This window comes from Nelusetta ayraudi, unplaced genomic scaffold, assembly GCF_046127955.1.
Source record: "Nelusetta ayraudi isolate G7.1 ecotype Tasmania unplaced genomic scaffold, CSIRO-AGI_Nayr_v1 ptg000071l, whole genome shotgun sequence".
Classification (NCBI taxonomy): Eukaryota; Metazoa; Chordata; class Actinopteri; order Tetraodontiformes; family Monacanthidae; genus Nelusetta; species Nelusetta ayraudi.
The window spans coordinates 1,063,281-1,084,547 of NW_027466121.1; the positions used below are offsets into that span (position 1 = coordinate 1,063,281).

Genomic DNA, 21,267 nt, shown 5'->3' on the forward strand with positions numbered 1-21,267 from the left:
GGTAATCAATGTTGGAGCATCTTTGGTAGCTAACACCACAAGCAGAGATACAAGCAGACATGACCACAGCAAAGACGCCAATGGTCGCTGTTTTAGCAAGCAACACTTTTTTCACTGAAAGCCAAAACAATCATGATTGCCTCGTCTGACTGTCGCAGTTATGAAAGAGTTACATGTGAAGAGATATTTAGCATAGTTCCTACCAGGAGTTGTTCTGGAGGAAAAGAGTGAAGCAGCCTAAAACTTAGCCTAGCTTCCAAACAGAGTTTTTAGGAGTGGAGGGCAAACACAGGTTACATGGCAAGAAGTAACCCAGCTAAGAATATTAGTTGTGTTGTAGTTGCACTGAGGTGGGAAGTGGAAGTGGGTGACATTAACCAGGGTACATCTCGGGTTTAAGACAAAAAAAATTTAAGGTCAGGATATACTGGCTGTAGTACTTACTAATATAGAATAAAGACTATATACACAATGAGTAAATTATTTTTAATTACTTTTTTTTTGTTTTATGGCACAAATGAAGCTTGATCATTCTGTTAAATGTATCAAAAGTTACCAAAACATATAGCTTTTAAGTGTCTTCTCTGTAAATGTGTTCTCTGTGAAGCCGCTCCAGGAAACTGTCCCTCTTTCCACCATTGTTTACTTTGTTAGAAGTAAGATCCAGAAACTTTCTGCACAATCTCTTATTCTTGACACTTCAGTCCCTTAGGCTTATGTAACACAGCAGCAACATCCGCACTCTACTATTTTTAGACTTTATGAGTTAAAAAAAATACACAGAGAATCAAGCGAAGGAAAGCAAGGACCTTGTAGTGCACATGCTGTCCAGCTCCCAGGGGATATCATGTGTCTGACTCGATGCTGGGAGCAAGATGTTGGAGTCAAAGGTCAGATCTCACAGGAAACTGGAGGAAGTAGTGTTTGTGTTCACATACTGCAACTCATCCTTTTCCAACAGCAATGAGCAGTCTGTCGACAACATTCTTACCAGTAAAAACACAGACTGAAGACGTGTCAAGAAGCAGATGTTGATGAAAATTCAACTGATAGGGGGGTCCATCTCTTCAGTTACTTTCATTTAGTCGTCTGTTGGTTCTGGCTATTGTTTGGAGTTGTTGGACAACAGGTGGCTGACCGAACCGGTTCGAAATAAGGGGCTAAAATATGGAACTATGCAGACTGTTGCATAATGGAAAAGGATTTATTCAGTAATAATAAAGGAGTCGAGACTGTCGAGGAGGGCCTGGAAGTCTTTTGTTTCTCCTGTCACATCCAGTGCCTGCATGACGTCAGGCAGGTTTAAAACCCCTTCCTCTTCAACCTTAAGTGATCCGTTTGATTCATATGTGTCTCCTGAAGAAAGTCAATCCTTTTTTTTTCTTTTTTCTTTAGTTTGGATTATATCTTCCTCAACTTAATCACAATCAGAACCCCGTTGACATGAAAATTAATCATTTTCACTGGCTCGTTTAGCAGGAAAATCCATGTGAAAAAGCAACAAATGATGAGACAAAAAAAAAGAAACTGAAATATGCTTCTAACCACACTTCCAGCAGTGATTCACATCCACTGCTTCCCTTAGTCTCTGAAGGAATATCCCTACTCCCTTAGCTGGGGGGCCTTCCACTGTGACGGCACCCTCACAAAAGAGAATTCCCACCTATTTTCACTCAATTATATTTCACTGTATACTCCACATCATGAACATGTCGCCTCAATTCGCACTAGTTATTTTCCCGTCTGAACACTTGCGGCATCTCCTTTTAACTTGCTGCTCCCCAGGTCCGCCGTCGCAGCCTCCACCGCGTTGTAGGTTGAAGTAGAACCGTGTTGTACGTTTCCGCTCGTTCTTCAGAAAGCACACCTTCGGTGGCTGGGAGCGGTCTGCCGGTGGAGATCCCAAGCAGCTTTTCCAAAAGTTGGGCCATAGATTGCGCTTCGGACTTGGCTCCGTCCATGTAGTTTCAGCGTTTACCTATTCGAAAAGGCTTCTGAAGATGTCACTTTAGATTGAGGCTTTTCCTGCATTGTTAAGTCAGCTAGAAACTCATCTGACTTTTAGCTTATCTTCACGCCCAGCGACTCTGGTTTTCATTTCATCGAGCCTCACAACAGTTTTGTCCAGTTCTCCTCTAATGTCCTGCAGCTGCAGAGTCCTTCTTAAAATGTTGTTTTTCCAAAATTTTACACACTGTACCTTTATCTTAAATGAGAACCGTAATAAATCATTTACTGTGTAGTTTGGAAATATATTCATATATATTTTCATATAAGTATACTTTTACAGAACGGTTAAAAAGAAACCAAATAATTTATCGTAAAATTATGAATTTTCTTCTTGCTTCACAAACATTTGCACAATTTGGTGTGTTGTGTAAGTAAATCAACGGTCTGATCAGTCAGTGATGAAAAGTTCTTAGAGCTAATATAACTGACGACAACTCACTTTCATCTTTTTTTTATTTTATAGAACTCAATATCTTATTTTGGATGAGATGACGCACCGTCTTAATTTTACCACTGTGCGAAAAAAATAGACAATGGCACAAATGTGTGAACAACAAGGACACTAACTATTGCTGACACTTTCCCATTACCTGCACAGTGCAAGATCCTCTGGCAGAAATGCTCAGACCCTGTGGGGCTCGCCTGAGTTATAGAGCAACCTGGGAACATACAGTGCTTAACAAATCTAATAGCTCACAAATACATAAATAAATATCAAGAAATCTTATTTGGCAAACAACAAAGTGACACCACTTAACAGTTATTTAAATTCGACTTTCTATACAAAAATTTGAGCTGGCTCACTGGACTTCTCTTAGAAGTCAGAAATCAATCAAGCAGAACTTTCAACCACTCTTTCACTTGAATGAATGTAGTAAGTAGAAGTAACTATAACCACAGAGAAAGAATAATGTGTTTTACTTTTTTTTTGTAAAACAGTAAATTTTCGAAATTCTTAGCAAAAAATAATATTTCAATATTAACTTATGAGGTGTGTTTGCGAGTTAGTTCAGGCAGTCAACTTAAGCTGCACTCATACAAGTGACAATTGTCAAACAGACCCTCTCAATTGTACTAAGTAACGGTTTTATTTATCTCTATGTAATTTTATTCAAAAAGCCCATTCACTCAACTCTCGCTCTGCCTGTTGTTGCACTGTTGCCTGCATCAGTACCGCATTTATCATTTCATCTCTAGCCCCACCTGCAGGCTCTGGGGTTTGCTGCATGTTTTCCTCATCGTTCCTCCTAATTTTAGTATTCATCTATCAGGGGGTTCGCTGTGTGTGAAAAGGTATGAGCTTGTATGCCAAAAATGTAACGTGCATTTGCTCCTGCAATAAACATTTTAAAGTTGTCAAACTGAAAAGGGCATCGTTCCTACATTAAAGCGCACTGGTAAGTCATTTAAAAGTTACTCAATTTCTTTTTACTAGATTTGTAAGCACATCTATTATATGTTTATTGATTGTGTGTTCATATTTTATAGATGATTGCTTCGGGTTCGGGTTAGCCTGCGCCGACCCCCACCAAATCTGCACAATCAATGAACACACAATACATGTGCTTATAAATCAAATAACGTTCACATGTATAACTGCAAAATTTGTGATTTTGTTTACTGTGTTTTAAAGTTTTATCATAATAATTCATTGATTAGATAGTAAGAATAAATTCATTTTCGCTTTAAAAAATATAATTTCAGTTAAAGTGCGTCGACATGACCATTACATAAACAAAAGATAAAAAACAGTTTGGTGATTACCAATGTCGGTTTACTGTGGCAAAACCTTTACATTGGGTGAAAGTCTAATAAATTTGTTAAGCACTGTACATGTATCAAAAGGTTCAGTCATTATCTAAAATATTTATTTGAGTACTTTTTGTTGCATTCTGATGTTGATCATCATTCATTTAAAGCTAAAGCAACTGGCAACTGTAAGTTCATCTGTTTGATTTCTGATTCTAGATAAGACATAGCCGTTTTTTTGTTGTTTTTTTTGGGGGGGGGGACAACTTCGAAAACAGATGAATCATCAAAGTTGCTTTTGCGTGTTAAAACTTCAGTCAGTGAGCTGCAGCTTTAAGCCATGTTCCAGTTATCACCGTCACCGCCATCTCTCTTGTTTTTCAGCTTTATAACGTAACTAAACGCTTTCATGACACTGGTCACTTAAAATATGGGTTAAACGTCCTCTCCTCCACTAAAGAGTGCGAAAGATTTCGCAGCTCTTTGGGATGAAAAACTGTCTTGTATCCCAGGAGCTGCAGAAGTGGCTGGCAAGCAGTCTGAGTGTATGCAACCATGTCAAAGGACAGCTTCACTCTCCAATTCTCCGCAGTGGCAGCAGAATCGCGGACAGTGGTGAACTTCTGCCGAGACGATAGGTCACTGCTGCCCCGGGTGTTATTGATGATCCACTCTTCTACACTGTGGTCAAAAACAAGACCAAGAAAGTTGTAAAGCTCCCTGGTTTTCTGCAGAGGAAATCTAGCCAAGTCTTCATACCTAGTAGAGAAGGAGAAAGGCATTATCAGCTTCTAGACCTTGAAAAATATTTATGTTACTATTGGCATTTGATGACTATGTCCATGTGTATTTTGCAGCTTTTTCAATCAGCGAACAAATAGTTAAAACAAAGCCATGTTCTTAAAATAGAAGGCGCTTGCAAATAATTCATAAAGTGCAGGTTCACTTGACTTGCGAGACTGAGCCTTTATCAGGCAACGTGTCTGCAACAGAAAGCTGACACCAGTCCTGATTTGTTAAAAAAAAAAAAATAGTGTAAAATTTAAAATAGAAAATGCCTATGCCTCAAGGAGGTTCATGGATGTAATGAAGGAGGACGTGGAGCTATTTGGTGTGAAAGAAGGGGATGGACACAGGATGGGGTTAGACAGAGGCAGTTGAGATTGGCTGTGGCGACCCCCGAAAGGGCGCAGTCAAAAAGGCAAGTAGACGATAGATGTAATGTAGATTAGATTTAAAATGTAATTTTAAAATTGGAACGCTGTACACAGTACATCGCACAGTATCTGGCTTACTGAACATCTAACATACTGTGAGTCATCATTAAAGTAATTCACAAGGAAATAGTTGTTTTTTTTATGCATTGCATTAATACACGGCTTGGCATCAATTCTCAGGGTTTTTTTTAAAGGTGCAACAAAATGTAACCAGTAGGGTATGGTCCCGCCATGTGGAACACTGCCTTTGCTTGGAGCTACCACACAGATCAGACCACAATCATCAGAGATACACACTCAGCTCAGACTACAATTATGTTTGCAAACACTGGACCTGTCCCGTCTCACCTGAGCAAAATGTACCGTCCTCTGAGCCAGGCTGGTTTAGCCAGGGCGGTGGACACAGACCTAAGGAAGTCTTCACACACAGTGTTGATTTGTCCCAGGTCCAGGTTGTGGGGCCGACGCCCCGTTGCTCTCCAGAGCCGCCATAGTCTGTACGTGTCTCGAAACGTTTCAATACGGGATGCAAGAATTCCACGTGGATCTCGAACAAGCTGGACAACCTGACAATAATGGGAAATATTTTCAACAAACAGAAATGCAGTGTGCACAGCAGTATAGACATACTGATTACATAGACTTAGACATTATCTTTAAATAATTTCTGTATTGGCCTTTATCACAATACAAAAGACTAACAGAATTTACCAATTTCTGGTGATCTAGAAAGATCACCAGAACAAGTCCAGTTTCAGATGACCCGGATGACTGAGAACCCTCACAGACACACTACCTTTAGGTTGAGGTTGGGATCCTGAATAAGCGCCCTTAGGTCACTGATTTGGGGGATCCGGACCGTTTTGATGGCCGCATGGTGTTTTGCTCTACAGACTTCAGCAGCCAGAGAAATATTTAGTGGCCCACACCTCCTGACACATTCCCCCTCATCGGCCAACACCACACTTTGCTCATCTTGGCCCAGAGATGCCTCACAAACCGGGGGAGTGCACAAGCACCGGCCTAAGAGATAGACAGGGTATATCCGGTAAAGGAAACTGTAAAACAGACATTAAACTTAGACAGTTCCATAAATAAATTGTGAAACAATTTCACGCTCGAATGTGATTATGTTAATCAAAGGAGAACAATGTCGGGCAGTGCTCATGCATATCCCTTACTTGCTCCTCGCCTGAATAGCTTGTCAGTGGAGTGGTTGGATGGATGGGGTCTGATGTAATTTTCCAAGCTGTTGAGACGACAGTGATACAGAGACCTCAGAAGGTCTCGGGCTGCTCCCAACATCACCCTCCTGTCACCAAGGTTCCGATTCTGTGTCAGCCGAGGGAGAAGTGCAAGCTGGACATGGTACAGAGGCTCAAAAAGGTAGAACACCTGGAAAAAAAACCAGAGTGTTTTCATTTCTGTGGCAAACGGGTCCACATGGCTCTTTGGGTGGTAAAGGTTGCAGAATCCTGCTGTTATATAGAAATGGTTTTACAAGTAAGCATATTTAATTCCAACCTCTGGATGCTGGTTGAACAGCTGGCCCACAAAGGAAGATCCACTGCGTGTGGTTGCCAGAATAAGGATGTGTGTTCTTTTACTGGAATTAGACGAGGGGATAGAGGCAGCGGGGAACGAGTTCGAAAGTCTCTCATCACACGCTTGATGGGAGGTCTCTTGCTTCTCCTGGCCCATTTGTGCGGGACCTTGGTGGCTGCAGTTGACAGCGTGGTCCATGGGGCAAAGTCTTAACTGTTTGGTGGTGAGGGTACGGATGGCCGTGTACTGGATGGCTATAGATGCTAAGGCTAGCAGCACCATGGACTTCCAAGAACACTGCATGGTTGTTAGGACAGGTGCATTAGGAAGCCACAGCACTGTCTGCAAAACAAGGGGTCAAATACAAGGAGGCACAGTAGACAAGACAGGAATTAGCAGACAGTAGAAATCAGTCAGACACGAAACAAAACTGGACCTCTCAATGTGTCTCACGTCAACACATAAGAACGCAAAGCGTGCTTTATGATTGTAATTAAATGAAAAAAAACTTGACTCCAAATGAATTACACTTGGAATTAGGCCAATGTATTGTGATATGAACAAATATCAGAGGCCTGTACGGCCTGAGTTATCGTCTACTGAATTTCCATTATATCGATCCTAAATGTATTTCCCCACTTGATTATTGAATTATCTTACAAAAGAGGTCATTACAATTTATTGCTGTTCATCAAAAGTAAGAATTACATAATCTACCTTTAACAAAGTAAAATGGAAGTACCTTTGAAAATGACTGAAAGCTATTGGACCACATTTCCACATTAGAGTTTATATATGCTACCTGTGTTGAAATGACATACCTACTTCTCTTCAACAAAGGAAAAAAAAACAAAATAACACACAAAAACAAGACAAACTAGCCCCAGGAATGGGAGGGACCTCAACTTCAAGTGGCACTTATTGACTATGTAATGATTTGTTTTATTTTTAATCAACATTTTGTTTTGTAAGACTGCAAAATCTTGGAGTTTAAAATAATAATAATAATAATAATAATAATAATAATAATAATAATAATAGTAATGGAATATATCAACCAAAAGACATAGCATCAATTTCTTTTGTTCCCGCAATATTACCGTTTTAATGTCATATTGCATGAACTGTACATAGGTTCACAACGTTACTGAATAAGATGAACAGCAATGAAAGGCTCGTTTTTGTGTGTCAGCCCATCAACATTAACCTTGCGAATGTCTGTCTATAAGGCGAAAGCAAAACATGCGCCCACCATCTTTCACATACACGCGCACACACACACATACACACGCGCGCACACCTAGCTCTGTTAGCTACGGCTGCATTAAAAAGCTTTATATACCGGAAATTGTTGCCGTCATAACCTGACCCGCATCAACCGCAAGCGCGGCGCCGACACCGGCAGCTCCCCCGGGCTTGACGCTCCGTCCGCCTCCCCCTCTGCGGGTCTAGGCTCTCAGCACGAGCCGAGAGATGCTGTCGACGCTGCTGCTGCTGATGCTGCCGCCTCCGCTGCAAGTGATGCTGCTGCTGCTGCTGCTGCTGCTGCCGCCTCGATCGAGCCTCCAAAATGTCTGCGGTCCGCATAGGGAGGATGAGGACATGACGTTGTTTCGCTAAACTAAAAGGAAATCTAAATGTTCCGACCGATGTGCAGGTTCGGAGCAACAGGCTGTGTGCCACGATTATTAGCGAATTATGTGCCGGTTCTGTAGTCACACGTCTGGCCGGTTTTGGTCGCGCTGCCGCCTCGCCCCTGCGCACCAGCAACTCTTCCCCCTATTGGCAGGGCAACGCTGCTTTGAACGTCTCATTTATGAGGCTCACACGTTCGTTTATTCTTTTTTTTTTTCTTTTTCTTTTTTGTTAGTGTGAGCTCGTCATCATCATCATCGTCATCATCATCATCATCAGCAGCAGCACACTAGCCAGGTAGACATTGGTCTTTGTAACTATAGTGAATGACTCATTGTCTCCAGGGGTGAAAATCTAATTTCATTACTCGTTGGGGGACAAAAACATTTTAGAGAGGGGCGTGTGTGAAATAATCTTCAATTTTATTTTATTTTTTTGCTGGGATGATTGGCACTTTCCCCCTTTCTCTTTCTCACTGAACAGCAAATTCAAAGTAGTAAGAGTGTGATGTAGTAATAATAATAACAATTATAATACAAAAAAAAATACATATATATCGATATATATTTAAAGAAAAAAAAAAGCTTTCTCTTCAGTATCGAATTTAATCGATTGCGGATAAATATTAGCAAGTCCCTTTAAACTGGTGTTGATGTCAAAAAATATCGGATGTATTCATTTAAAATAAAATGTTTTAATAAGATATTTACTCTTTTGTGTGTTTATGCAATAAACTATATATATATATATATATATATATATATATATATATATATATATATATATATATATATATATTATGGCTGTAACAACCTCCATGCTGACCTAGTTTTTGTTCTGATTGACACACCTGTTCCCAGTTGGCAATCTACACACCTGTAGCTCATCCACTGCAATCAGCTCCAGCTCTCTGAAGCTCCAACTCAGCAGTCACTCTTTGCCAGATCGTCTTTGCCCACATGCATGTCTTTCCAGCACTTACCCGATGCCAGTTTGTCCTCCTGCCTGCCTGCCTGCCTGCCTGCCTGCCTGCCTGCCTCTTCCTTGGACCGATCACCTGGTTACGACTCGTTCTGGCATAACCAAGCGTAGCGTTGTGCTAGCGTGTGTTTCGCTACTGGGTCCCGTCCCGTCTGCGGCAGCGTGACAATGGCATCTTTTCTCAAAGTAAGTAAAGTAAAGTAATCAGTGTATAAGGTCTATGAGGTCTGCATGAGCAGGAGCCAATGTTTGAATTTTGTTTAACATTTGCTGACAGGTACTCTGTCAATAACCGCTAACTTTCTATAGAATATAGTTTTTGTTTAAGTTTTTTTTATTTTCACCCATTCAAATTTTCAGTCACCATGGCTTTGTTTCATCCTGAGAGGTTTTGCTGACGTCTCATTTTAAATGAAACATAGGCTAAGTGTAAAATGCCTTTCCCATATTATACTACCGTATTATGCTACTACTAGACTGAAGAGGCTGCTGCGGTAAAACAGGATAACACCCCGAAGACCATAATGGATGTTGTCTCATTAAACATTCCACTCTTATCATTATGTAAGGTCTGTGTGGTTGTGGCTTTATCTGAGAGACCTGATTATACACCGACGTTCTTAATGGATGAAGACATGATGATTTTTATTTAAAAAAAAGTAAAATCCATTTTACATTTGATTGGAAATGTAAATAAAAGTAAACCTGCTTACACAGGAAAAGATTCATGTTTCACTTGACTCTTGAGCCAGTCGAAAATCTCCTTCTCATTCCGTTGCACCCACTTGATGTTGGCTTTGGTTCTTTCCAAGGACTGTTCCACAGCAAGGGTGGCAGAGCCAAAACCTGCAGCTCCATGATCCTTGACAAACTCCTCCAACTGCCCAACCAATGTGTAGAAACGGTTAAGAAAACAGTTTGAGGGTTTATGCGTACCTAAAAATGAGTTTGTGAGTACAAACCTGTTGCAGTTCAGCCTGCGTCGAGAACCGTTCTGTGACCCCATTTATCAGAGAGGCAAAGGAGAAGGAGCCTATGCCATAGCTGAAAAAGAGGATAAGCAAAGATAGATTGGCTTGAATGAGAAATTGGACAGTACATTACAGATTTACCTATGCAATGAAAGGTGGATAACTTTGATGTAGAATATTGTTAAAGTGCAGAAACCCTCTCTCCCGGGCAGGATTCATTGGTGGCATATTTTGGTGTTAGACTTGTGGACTTCCGGCCAGACACAAGCCCCTAAACAACGTACAGTACTATGGCCTCTACTTGATAGACTTGAAGGCTTTTTACAGTTTGAGACACAATTGACAAAATAGTGCCGTCTTCTAATGGGAGGTTGATTTAGCGTCATCAGCGACTGGATGCTCTTTGCTCACTTGAGTTTGAGGGGTTTGTTATATGTGCCAGATAAAGTACGTATGTTTCATTCAGTATGTCATTGTGATTTTTACACTCAAAAATAGAAGGCTTTAGTCACAAAAATTACTTTGAAATTTGTCAGTTTGATGGTATTCCAAGATTACTCCTAAAGAATACGAGTTTCAAGCCCTTTGACCTTATAAAAGGAACATATGTTTTCATTTCCTTTCACACACACACACACACACACACACACACACACACACACAAGAATGAATTGGGCGCAATCCTTACTCTGTAAACATGTATTCCCAGTGTTCCTGGACAAAGTCCCATGCCAAGTCCTGTCCGTCTCTGTTACTTGCGACAGCCGTTATGACCGAGGTTGCATCCTGCTTACGAATCATAGTTGAGTTTAAGGTGTAGGAAAGATACCTGCAGATGAGGATGGAGAGAGACCCTTACAACTGAAAATATACAACAGTTACCCGACCCCTCTCTGTTGCAAGTGTGAGTGTGGATAATCATTTCCATTCGTGTGCCCTCCGCACCCTCACACCTCATCACATTGCTGTTCAGAATTCAAAGATTCACACCTGTCGAGCAGCAGTGTCTTGGTGGTGCAGGCCAGTGCTGACATGAGTTTGCTGGCTTCCGATGCCAGAGTGGAACTTTTGAATTGTGACCACCCAAATTCCCATTCCTCCTGACCACCTGTTGCTATGGCACTGCAGTAAACAGCTGAACGCAGGTTGGGATGAATTCTGTGAAGTTTAATTTGAGAAAAATCCTTCTTTACGATTATAAAAAACACACACACACACGGTGGCATGATACAAACGTGTGGACATACGGATTGTGTTGAGGGCTGTCCATCCATTGTTTGAACCATGTGTTAGTCAGATTCTGGCATTCCGCTACTCCAGTACTGCAGGCTGTGCGGATAATATTCACCTGGTTATACCTAGAGAAGAAACAGAATTGTACAGCAAACAAACTCATTCCTTCTTTAACTCATTAATTCATGCTTTCAATGTGCTGGCTTTTGCATTTAGATAACAGAGTCTTGAATATCCTTGAATGTACAACTTATCCTCACTCTGCAATCTTCTCACTCAGGGTTGGTTTCTTTGTCCTTGTTTATTGTATATTGTGCTATTTATTGAGTATACTCACTGATCAGTATGTTTTATGGGAACATCAGTCCAGTTTGATGTTAAATTCTTGAAGTGAAAGTAGAGGGGAGTCACCAGCTTGTTTAAATAGTTCTGGAAAACAAAAACAGTTGGTCTTTCAAAATAACGACAGCAGGAACTTTCGCATATCCGTTCCGAGCAAATCAAATGCATAAATAACCTGCATAGGCTGGTAGACTTCTGTACGGTCCAGCATTTTGTGGTAATATTGAAGATTGTTAATAGCAGACTGCCAAGGCAAATACTCTGTCTCCTCAGACAGGTGGGTGGTTGTTCTCAAAGCCAGAGTCGTGGGGACCAGCTGAGCCCTGCTCAAAAAGGTTTAGATTAATTGCCTGAAGATTAGAACATATTTAAAGCTAAAGACATCACAGAAGGACAATTATTTTGATTGTGCTGACAAAATTGACCTTTTTTTTGACAATGTCCCACAGACTTAAAAGTAGGAAGAGATTTTAGACCTAAGTACTGTTTTTCGTTCACATCTGACTTGCTGACGGTCAATAGAAGAATCCTTGAATCTTTGATTAGACTTATTGCAGTCATACCTGTAGTTTTAATGATGGTATTAATAGTAATAATAATAACAATAATACTTTTGATGATAATAATACTAATAAGATGACAATAAAAAAGAAGGAGGGAGAATGGAGGGTGAAAATATAATGTTAGAGGATGTATAAAATCATGTTGGACAAAATTATTGGAGATTAAGGATGCCTCAGGCAAAACAAATGGCTGTGTTTTTTGTTTTTTTTATTATTAATTTTTTCTTTAGAAAAAATATGTTTGGTGACCAGACTGAAGAGGTTCCATTGCACAGTGGACAGATTGTTTGGGTGGACAGTTCAAATGAAATGTGACCTGTCATGTTTTTTGTGTGGAGCTTGTTTTGTTTTTGGATTTCCAGCTAATGAGGATAGTTTTCTGGGTGACAGTTAGGGCCAAACGTAGCAGTTTATTCTTTGTTCTTGTCAAACCTTTGTCACCAAATAAGCCTAGAGAGTGTGATAAAGGGGATATGTCCGCCAAGGAAAGCAGAAAGTGATTTGTTAGCCTCATTCCAAAATTGTTTAACAACACGGGTGCAGTGCCAAAATACGCAGAGATTGGTTTCTGGCTTGTTTTGCTTTTGTGAAGATTTCGGACGTGGATCCTATTTTTGCCAATTTCTGTCCAGTGTAGTGAGTCCCAGGCATGGGACTGTGCTAGAAAAGGTTTCAGTATAAATAAAACTGAATAATTAATAAAATAAAAACTTACCTTGCCAAATTGAAAGCGTCATCCACAAGCTGGGCTCTGTTTATCAATGGTAAAACCTACACAGCAAGATGAAGTACATAACAAAAGACAATTTGAAGAAAAGTTAGGCGCAGCCCTCTTACAATTAGACCTCAATATAAATGTGTGTACCTTGTGGTCTGCATTAAGCTGAGCAATGAGGCGTTCCCAGTTTCCAAGATCATAGTTTACTCTGTAAAATCCTGTTACATTTATGTTTGCCAAAATCCATGAATCACCGCTTATCATCGCCATGTTAACCACTGTTGGAAAAAAGTGAGCAATATTCCTTTAAAAGTGTATCTGATGTGACACACAACCTCTGGGGGACATTTGTTCAAACTAGGAGGCGTAGTTTACATCCGCACTTTCTATATCTAGCATATAATTGCGTACCTTCTTTTCCCATCAGCCACCAGATATTTTGGAGTTCACTGGATTTCATCCACCTTACAGGGATCATCCACTCATAGCTAAGAGACAAAGAAACTCTTGAACTCAGGATACAAGAAAAAAGAAAATAACATAGTTTGCCACATAAACTGTGTATCAAACCAATTGTCTGTCATCAAAATATTTGTACAATAAACAGTAAAGTTTACTCTTGACACTCAACATGAAGAGGACTACTTTTATGCATCACTGAGAATAGTGATTCTCAAAATGGTAATGGTGAAATGGTATTGTTTTGCCTACCTTGCCTCCTGTGTGACACGAGCTTCAGGGTCCAAGAGAAATTGATTCTGGGATACCTGCCCTGTTTGAGTGTTTATGGTAACCACAGGGTATCCCATTTGGTAGATCCAGTGGTTCATGATTTCAGACACTTGACCAGGAAGTGAAACCTCATTGGCTGATACAGCCTGACGACACAATTGACAAAATATTAAGTAATGTGTAAGTATAGATTTCTTTAAAAAATATGTTGTTTGAATATGTCCTATTATCTGTAGTTGATTCAGAAATAGCTTTTGATATGATTAAGTGGATTTACATATCAATGTTTGTAAATGTACAATTTTGGTGAGACATTTATTAAATGAATCCATGTGTTCAGTCAAATCCCGTGTCGTACAATTATAAACAATTGTCATATCTCTGTGTAGTGCCACATGTGGACTCTACTCCAGGACGTTGTCATTTTTGATTGCAGGACACGCAAGGGGTAGGGTTTTACGTTTTAGCTGTCCTCAACATATTTCCTGTGTTTTGATAACTTGCAGAATAAAATTTGCAGCTGAGCTGTGCACAAGCTCATGTGTTCGCCTCTTAGTACACACATATACAGTAGGAGAAAACTCCAGCAGAGTCAAATGCACAGTGGCAGCAGGGTATGGATGTACTCCTCCTTGACACCTCAAGGTCAGTGGTGGCAACAATAACGTGAGGTCCACATTACCATTTGTAGGTGTTTCCATAAGTCATCCCCGATGGTGCTTCCGTAGGCAAAGTATTTGAGATAACTCTGAAAATAAAAATAATTTTTTTTTTAGGTCTTTCCCAATTAGATTCAACGAGAATAAGATTCAAATATATAGCCATATCCACATACGCTGAGTCCCTGGACAAAGACGGGCTCTGAGAGGAAATCAGACACCATTCTCAACACTGCTGCACCCTGAGGAGCCGGACATAGAGCATTCATTACACAGATATACAAACCTCTTCACTGTAGTGTAGATTAGGCATTCAACTGGACTTCTCTTTGTGGTCAGACTCCAGATGTGTTTGTGTAGCCGTTGCTGATACCTTGCTATATGCGATCGTGTCAAACTGCTCACTGATTTGCTCTGGCAGGATTATGCTGTCTTCTTTGGAAGACAGAGGATGAGAGGAGGTCAAGGCGTCAACTGCAAATGCACGATGGATGTCATCAAGGACTATCAGATCTTTCTGAGGAAAAAAGGAGGATGGGGCACTGCCACTGTACTGTAAACGCTGATTGAAAAACGAGTGACATTTATGTGTATATTTGCTATACGATGCCCTTACTACATTCCATTCAGGTTCAGCATGGTCTGCACCCAAGTAGGACACGTAAGTGGCGAACCCCTCATTCAGCCACACCTCGTTCCACCAGTACTGAGTCACCAGGTTTCCAAACCACTGCCCGACACAAACGGACACGGAAAGAGGCGGCTTAATGAGATAAATTCACCGTAATACACACAGTAAAAAGGCAAACAAAAACTAACAAAAAAACAACTCACCATGTGTGCTAGTTCATGAGCAATTATGGTGGCGGTGGTTTCCTTGTTCCCATTAGAAGAGGTCAGTGGGTCATAAAGAAGGTGTGTTTCTCTATATGTCACCAAGCCCCAATTTTCCATTGCACCAAAATAGAAGTCTGGTAGAGCAATTTGATCTGTAAGAGAGCATATTTAGCACAATTAGTGTACGAGACCACCAGAAGTGTAAATGTAAATAGTTAGATTTTTTTATGTGTCTGAATTAGGGATTAGGGTCAACTATGGATTAATGCATTCATTTACGTACAAGCTACTAATTTACTTTGTTACTAATATTTATCAAACAATATAAGAATAGAGGGAAACTCTCACCCGATTTTGTCAATGGATATGAGACGTTATAGTATGATTGGAAAAACTGAAGTACAGGTCCTGTCACATTAAGGGCGTAGTTGGCTTGTCCGTGGTCCACCGTTGTTTTGCGAGCCCAAATACGAATCTGAAGATAAAAAAGAAAACTCCACTTATTCAGTGTTGCAGTACTTTCTAGTGGTAGAACATTGCTTTTTCCGTGACTCAACATTATTAAAGAAGCTTAAACGGTTGGTTGTCCTTGTATTTATTTTGGTTACGTGAATAGAAAGTATTTTTGGTTAGCAGTGTGTAATGTCTAACTCCGACCAGCAGAGGGCGCGTGGCCCCACTTTGTGCCGGTCACCAGGGAATAGTGGGCAGTACACTAACTAATGGTTTCTGTTTGTGGTGACTGCAAGGTGAGATAAGGGATGCGATTTAAAAAAAAAAATAAAATAAAAAAATAAAAATAAACATTTTGGAAAGAATTACCCGGGTCTGAAACAGACTCAATGGAAACTTCTGTCATAACACTTATCACTATCTCACTTTAGTGCAAGTGGATCACAGGTTAATTGAGTCATGATAACCAAGATATCTCGGCTTAATCCTTTATGCTATTTTTGGGCAGCAGGCCCCTGGTCTGGTCCATGTCATATGTATCTAGATCCTCTATAGCAGTGGTTCTCAAATGTTCTCTGTCACGGCCCACCTTGGAGAAAGAAAAATGTTCCTATTTTGGGGCTAGAAGCCCCGAATGTGATGTGGCTGTGTCTTGAGGGATCCCTATGAACCCGCAAATGGCCCCATGTCTCTAGGACAAAGTTGACTTTTGACCCCATAGACTTGCATGGCATTAGGGTTAGCGATAAGGCTGGAATTAGGGTTAGGGTTTCGGGGTTCCTCATGGGCTAGAAGCCCCAAATTTGACGTGGCTGTGTCTTGAGGGATCACGATGAACCTGCAAGTGGTCCCATGTCTCTAGGACAAAGTTGACTTTTGACCCCATAGACTTGCATAGCATATAACATATGAGATCAAATACTGTTTCTTTCAAGTTGGCTCATTCAGCAAGAAAACTTGACTTTCCACATCTAAAGAAGCCACCTGTTGCTGGCTGAATTCATGCAACTCATGTCAACACCTAGGATTGGTGTATGAAAGTTAATTTTGCCTTTTGATGAACTATTAGCTTTTTCCTTTCACATATCAGGCAAATTAAAGTTGTTCTGTTAGGTTTTCCCAAAAACATCTGTTGAAAGTAGTCAATGAAAAAGCCTCTAGGTAAGAATAGTTAGATAAACAACTGAATTTAAATTTTAGGAGGTTTGCTTTTTCACAGCTTGTCAGCATGTATTTAAATCAACATGTTATGATTTACTACTGTGTGCATGCCGTCGTCTTGGACTCCTGCTCCAATGATTCAAAAGTCTCACTGCTATTCCTTCTGTTTTATCAATTGTGCGTGATACCGGTACACAGAGAACGTTGGTGTGTACAACAAATCTTGGATTAAACACAGACAGAAAAATGTAACTTTCATAACATGAGTTATGAAAGATTACCACATAGTTACCAGAATGTCTTCTTGTACATCACTTATGTGCGTATAGTCTGAAACTACGATGGCCAGTAAATAGGTGGACATTTTCTTGGTGGGTTCAAAGGTTGTCTTTGTCACAGAGACTTCATCAATAGTGGTATTGACAATGTCTGAAAAGACACAGAAAGTAATGCTTATTTTTGGAACCTTAGAAAGATCAGTTGAAATAAAAGTTAAAAAAAAAAAGTATAAAGAGTGCATAAATACTAACTGCAATATTAGTTGTATCAAATAAACTTCATACACAGAAGTGTACTGAACTGGCATTTAGTTTTATATTATATGTTTGAGAAAACAATTTTTTCACATCGTTTTGATCTGTACTGTTATGGATAAACTGTGAATCGCTGTCAGCTAAGTTTTCTATTGCATGTCCTCACTAAATTTAGTAGTCCCATAGGTGTCACACATTAATGAAAATAATATTGACACTGTTGACACCTGGAACTTGCATAAACAGAGCTTGTGTCTACTGAAGGTGTTTGCACCGAAGTAGGGATCTCTAGTTCATTGTAACAGTACTTATATAGTAAGTCCTCAATTAGTTTAGCAGTTGTTGTTAGAGAAAGTCGTATCAGCATTGTCACTACCTGGAGCTTGCATTAATTAAGCTGTTTATTTCAGTGGATAAACACGTGCTTACAAGACTTGACTTGAAACTGACCTGTTTCCATTCCATTGGACAGGGCAACAGTTCCAGGTGGATGGAGGACTGTTATAAAGAAAACAGCCTTCATTGATGGTTCATCAAAACAAGGGAAGGTCTTTCTGGCATGAGTTGGATGCATCTGAGAGGTGGCGACAATCCTAAAAAGAAGAAAAACCTCCTGACACGTATTCCAATAACTAATAGGGAGGGAGGGACGATAGAACTTACTTTTGAACTCCATCTTCTTGATATTCACTTCTGTAAAAGCCAGATAAGTCATCGGCTAGTTCTCCGGTGAACTCAGTATACAACTGATAAGTCCGTCCTTGAGTGAGTTTACTTGTCAGTTGGATAACCAAATACTGAGTTTTGGATTCCAGCCAAGTGTATTTAACAGTTGGAACAGATACGCCACCTGGGGGAAATAGTTTTAACAAATCAAAGCAATTCATATTCATTTTTTTACTATCAAATCAAAATGTAACTTAGACTGTTAAGTTTAGTTTGTTGTTTGTGCGTGTACCTTCCCCATCTGAATATCTAAGTCTGACAATATGTGAAGAGTCCAGTATGGTATAGTTGAGTTTGTTGGAATGGATCAAGATCAGATCTGTCTCTTTCACGCAGTCAAATGTCACGGTGGATTGTCCTGATGAAGGAAAAAAAAGTAAACATAAATCACAATGTCATCTTTTCTGATAGTTACAAAAAAAAATAAACATACTTGTACCGTAGAGATAAAAATGATCTGTCACTGTCAGTGATTTTTACATTGTGTCTGACACTTTCAGTCACTGCTCATCTTGAACTTGAACTCACTGTGAGGGTGCTGGAGCTTCTCCAAGTTTGCCAGTTCATCCCAGGCACCTTAATAACTCCACCCAAAAAGCCAAATCCATCCACCAAGAATAACTAATGTCAGACATAAATCACGTCAAGTAATGCCCCCCTAAACTAAACTGGACCCACTGCAGTCCATGAATAGAGCAAATTGGTTTACAGAGACCAGCCATTTCTACTTTGCCATTCAATTGAAACCAGAATCCCGTTATTGTTTGGCATTTTAAGAATAGTTACCACTGGTGGCGCTAGATGTAGATATCCAGGTGGTGAGTGTTGCATCAGACAGCGGGGGGGGGGGGGCACACAGACCTGGCAGACCCAAACAATAGGAGAAGACCCTCTCCTATTGTTTGGGTCTGTCAGGCTTCTGTCAAATCCCAACTGTCAATCTTCAACTGCAGCAAGAGGGTATTGTAGGATATTGAACACAAATTGGACTTGTTCCACATCGCCATTGTTGAGGCAGCTGGCTAGCTACTAAGGTCACAGGGGCTAGTCAGAGCGACAACCATCATACCCTTTGGTGGACACTCAGGGTCAGAGCTGCGGTCAAACTAAAGAAGGAGGCCTAGAGGGAATGCCTGTCACATAGGACTGCAGAGACTGCCAACAACTAGCAGAGAGCAAAGTGTCTCACAGTAGTAGCAGTTGCCAAGGTAAAAACTCAACCTCAACTGAGGTTATTTTTCGGCAGTGGAAGGAATACTCAATCCAACCAACACGTATTCTGTGCAGGAAGCAGACTTGGGGTACTGGAGTGGATGACATTTAATCTCTGTGGTTGAAGTTGCATAGGTAGTTACACAACTATGCGTCAGTGGAGCCCCAAGGGTGGATGAAATCCCTCCTAGTTCCTTCAAGGCTATGGATGTTGTGGGCATGTCCTGGTTGACACGTCTCTGCAACAATATGTGGACATCGAGGGCGGTTCTACTGGAGTGGCAGACAAGGGTGGTGGCGCCCATCTTTAGGAAGAGAGGCAGGATGGTGTGTCCCAAGAAAAGAGGAATCCCACTCCTCAGCCTCCCTGGTAAAGTCTACTCCAGGGTGCAGTAGAGGAGGATCTGGTCAGTTGATGAACCGTGGCTACAAGAGGAACAACGCAGTTTTTGGAACTGACGCTTTGACTGTGAGGTGCCCAAAAAGGAGAACAAATACTGGCTGGGGGTGTTAGTGAGGTGTGAGATGACAATGTTCTTTGTGATTCGGAGTTCTAATTTCCAAAAGCTCACACACTTTTTAGAGTGAACAAAAAAGTAAAAAAAATATTACCTTTTCTGAAAGACCTAAAGACATACATTAGTATTAGAAAACACTCGTTAAGTGAATTTTGCGAAAGGGCTCTTGAATTTTGTAATGTAGTAGCATTAAGGCCAGGACTTCCCTCCCATTTGTCTAAAGTGTGAAAAAGAAAAGATGCAATCACCTGTAAAAATGTAGAGGCCAGTGTTGGGATCAGATCTGAGACGAGGCCACAATGTGACATTGTAGTAGTTGGGTACCAAATCAGTAGGGAGACGATACCTGAAAGGGTGCAAACATAAAAGCCAATGCTACTGTCCCTGCAAGGTAATATTCTGCTCATGAAAATAAGCATTTAGTTTCCATTTAGTGGTATGGAATGCAATAAACAAATAAACATGTCACTTCATTTTATCAGTTTTTGTGAGAATTCAACTGGATTCTGGAATCAAAGACATATTCAATGAATTTCATTTTTTTTCTGATATTTTATCAAATGAACTATTGTATTCTTCCTAAAGTCAGAGCTTTTCTCTGTTTGCATGCACCATTTTATCTACGCATGCTTATCACATCAAATATGAGTGTGTGAGTGTGCATGTACAAATCTTATTAATATTCATAGTTTTCATGTCTGTAGTTTACAACAATATGTATTTCAATTATTTTATTCCATACTCATTTGCAGTTGAAAATATCTAGAATAACTAGAAGAAGACATATTGTCAGGATGCAGCAAAGACGCAAATAGCTTTCACTAATTCTGTGGTGAAAAACGTCATAAGTTTTAATTTTGATAAGAAATATTTATGAACCCCTTTTGGTTAAAAGTCCATCCTGAGGACGAAGAGGCTTCAGCATCATCAATTTGGCTTTGTAGAAAAAAAAAAATACAGCTAAACATAATTTGAAGGCATTCAGCAATATGCTAATTACTGAATATACTGAATGGCATAACTATCTCTAACTATCTCTGCATGTTTATCTGTGACCCAAAGGTAATTATCATCGCTGCAGGTCAAAGCAGTATCCTACCTCTTCCATGGGGCTGCGCCATCTCCACCTGTAAGGGCAATAGTCCACAATGTGACAATTGTTGCCACTGAAACAAGGGTCAATATAACACATAGAATGCACAGCTTGCTGACATGGCAGTTTGTCCCCATTGTGTTAAGAAAGTTAGCCAGCTTTCAAAGTACTGCACGCTTCCTCACTGCTTTGTGTGGTTGTACTGATATTTCCCCCAACCCACCCCGCACCTCCTCACCACCCACACCACCCATGGGAATGATGGTGCTGGAAAACGTTATCAGACAGGAAACCAGAGATAAGAATGATATATTATCTACTTTGTTTTAGCAGCTAGGCATAAAAATCAACGTGACTGCTGAGGGACTCACACGTGTGT

The 21,267-nt window shown here is 40.3% G+C and overlaps 2 protein-coding genes across 3 annotated transcripts; both read right to left on the minus strand.

The window, feature by feature from the left end:
- Positions 1 to 2,153: 2,153 nt before the first annotated feature.
- LOC142899151 (carbohydrate sulfotransferase 1-like) lies at positions 2,154 to 8,271 on the minus strand. Of its 2 annotated transcripts, XM_076042613.1 has the most exons (6): positions 7,864 to 8,271; positions 6,501 to 6,863; positions 6,158 to 6,371; positions 5,773 to 5,999; positions 5,325 to 5,542; positions 2,154 to 4,518 (listed from the first exon to the last, which is right to left on the minus strand). In XM_076042613.1, exons 2-6 carry the CDS (start codon positions 6,822 to 6,824, stop codon positions 4,179 to 4,181), a joined length of 1,323 nt encoding a protein of 440 aa, XP_075898728.1. In that variant the 5' UTR covers positions 6,825 to 6,863; positions 7,864 to 8,271; the 3' UTR covers positions 2,154 to 4,178. The 2 variants fall into 2 exon arrangements, with proteins under 2 accessions (XP_075898728.1, XP_075898729.1); XM_076042614.1 differs by lacking the exon at positions 7,864 to 8,271 and having other exon boundaries at positions 6,501 to 7,404.
- A 1,507-nt stretch (positions 8,272 to 9,778) lies between these two features.
- LOC142899300 (aminopeptidase N-like) lies at positions 9,779 to 21,134 on the minus strand. Its single transcript, XM_076042842.1, has 23 exons — positions 20,895 to 21,134; positions 20,044 to 20,141; positions 18,298 to 18,423; positions 18,003 to 18,189; positions 17,790 to 17,932; positions 17,099 to 17,235; positions 15,541 to 15,667; positions 15,190 to 15,344; positions 14,972 to 15,085; positions 14,729 to 14,872; positions 14,532 to 14,597; positions 14,379 to 14,444; positions 13,676 to 13,842; positions 13,376 to 13,452; positions 13,112 to 13,242; positions 12,962 to 13,017; positions 11,859 to 12,006; positions 11,679 to 11,770; positions 11,356 to 11,466; positions 11,099 to 11,266; positions 10,797 to 10,937; positions 10,100 to 10,181; positions 9,779 to 10,017 (listed from the first exon to the last, which is right to left on the minus strand). Exons 1-23 carry the CDS (start codon positions 21,023 to 21,025, stop codon positions 9,847 to 9,849), a joined length of 2,838 nt encoding a protein of 945 aa, XP_075898957.1. The 5' UTR covers positions 21,026 to 21,134; the 3' UTR covers positions 9,779 to 9,846.
- Between the last annotated feature and the right edge of the window lie 133 nt (positions 21,135 to 21,267).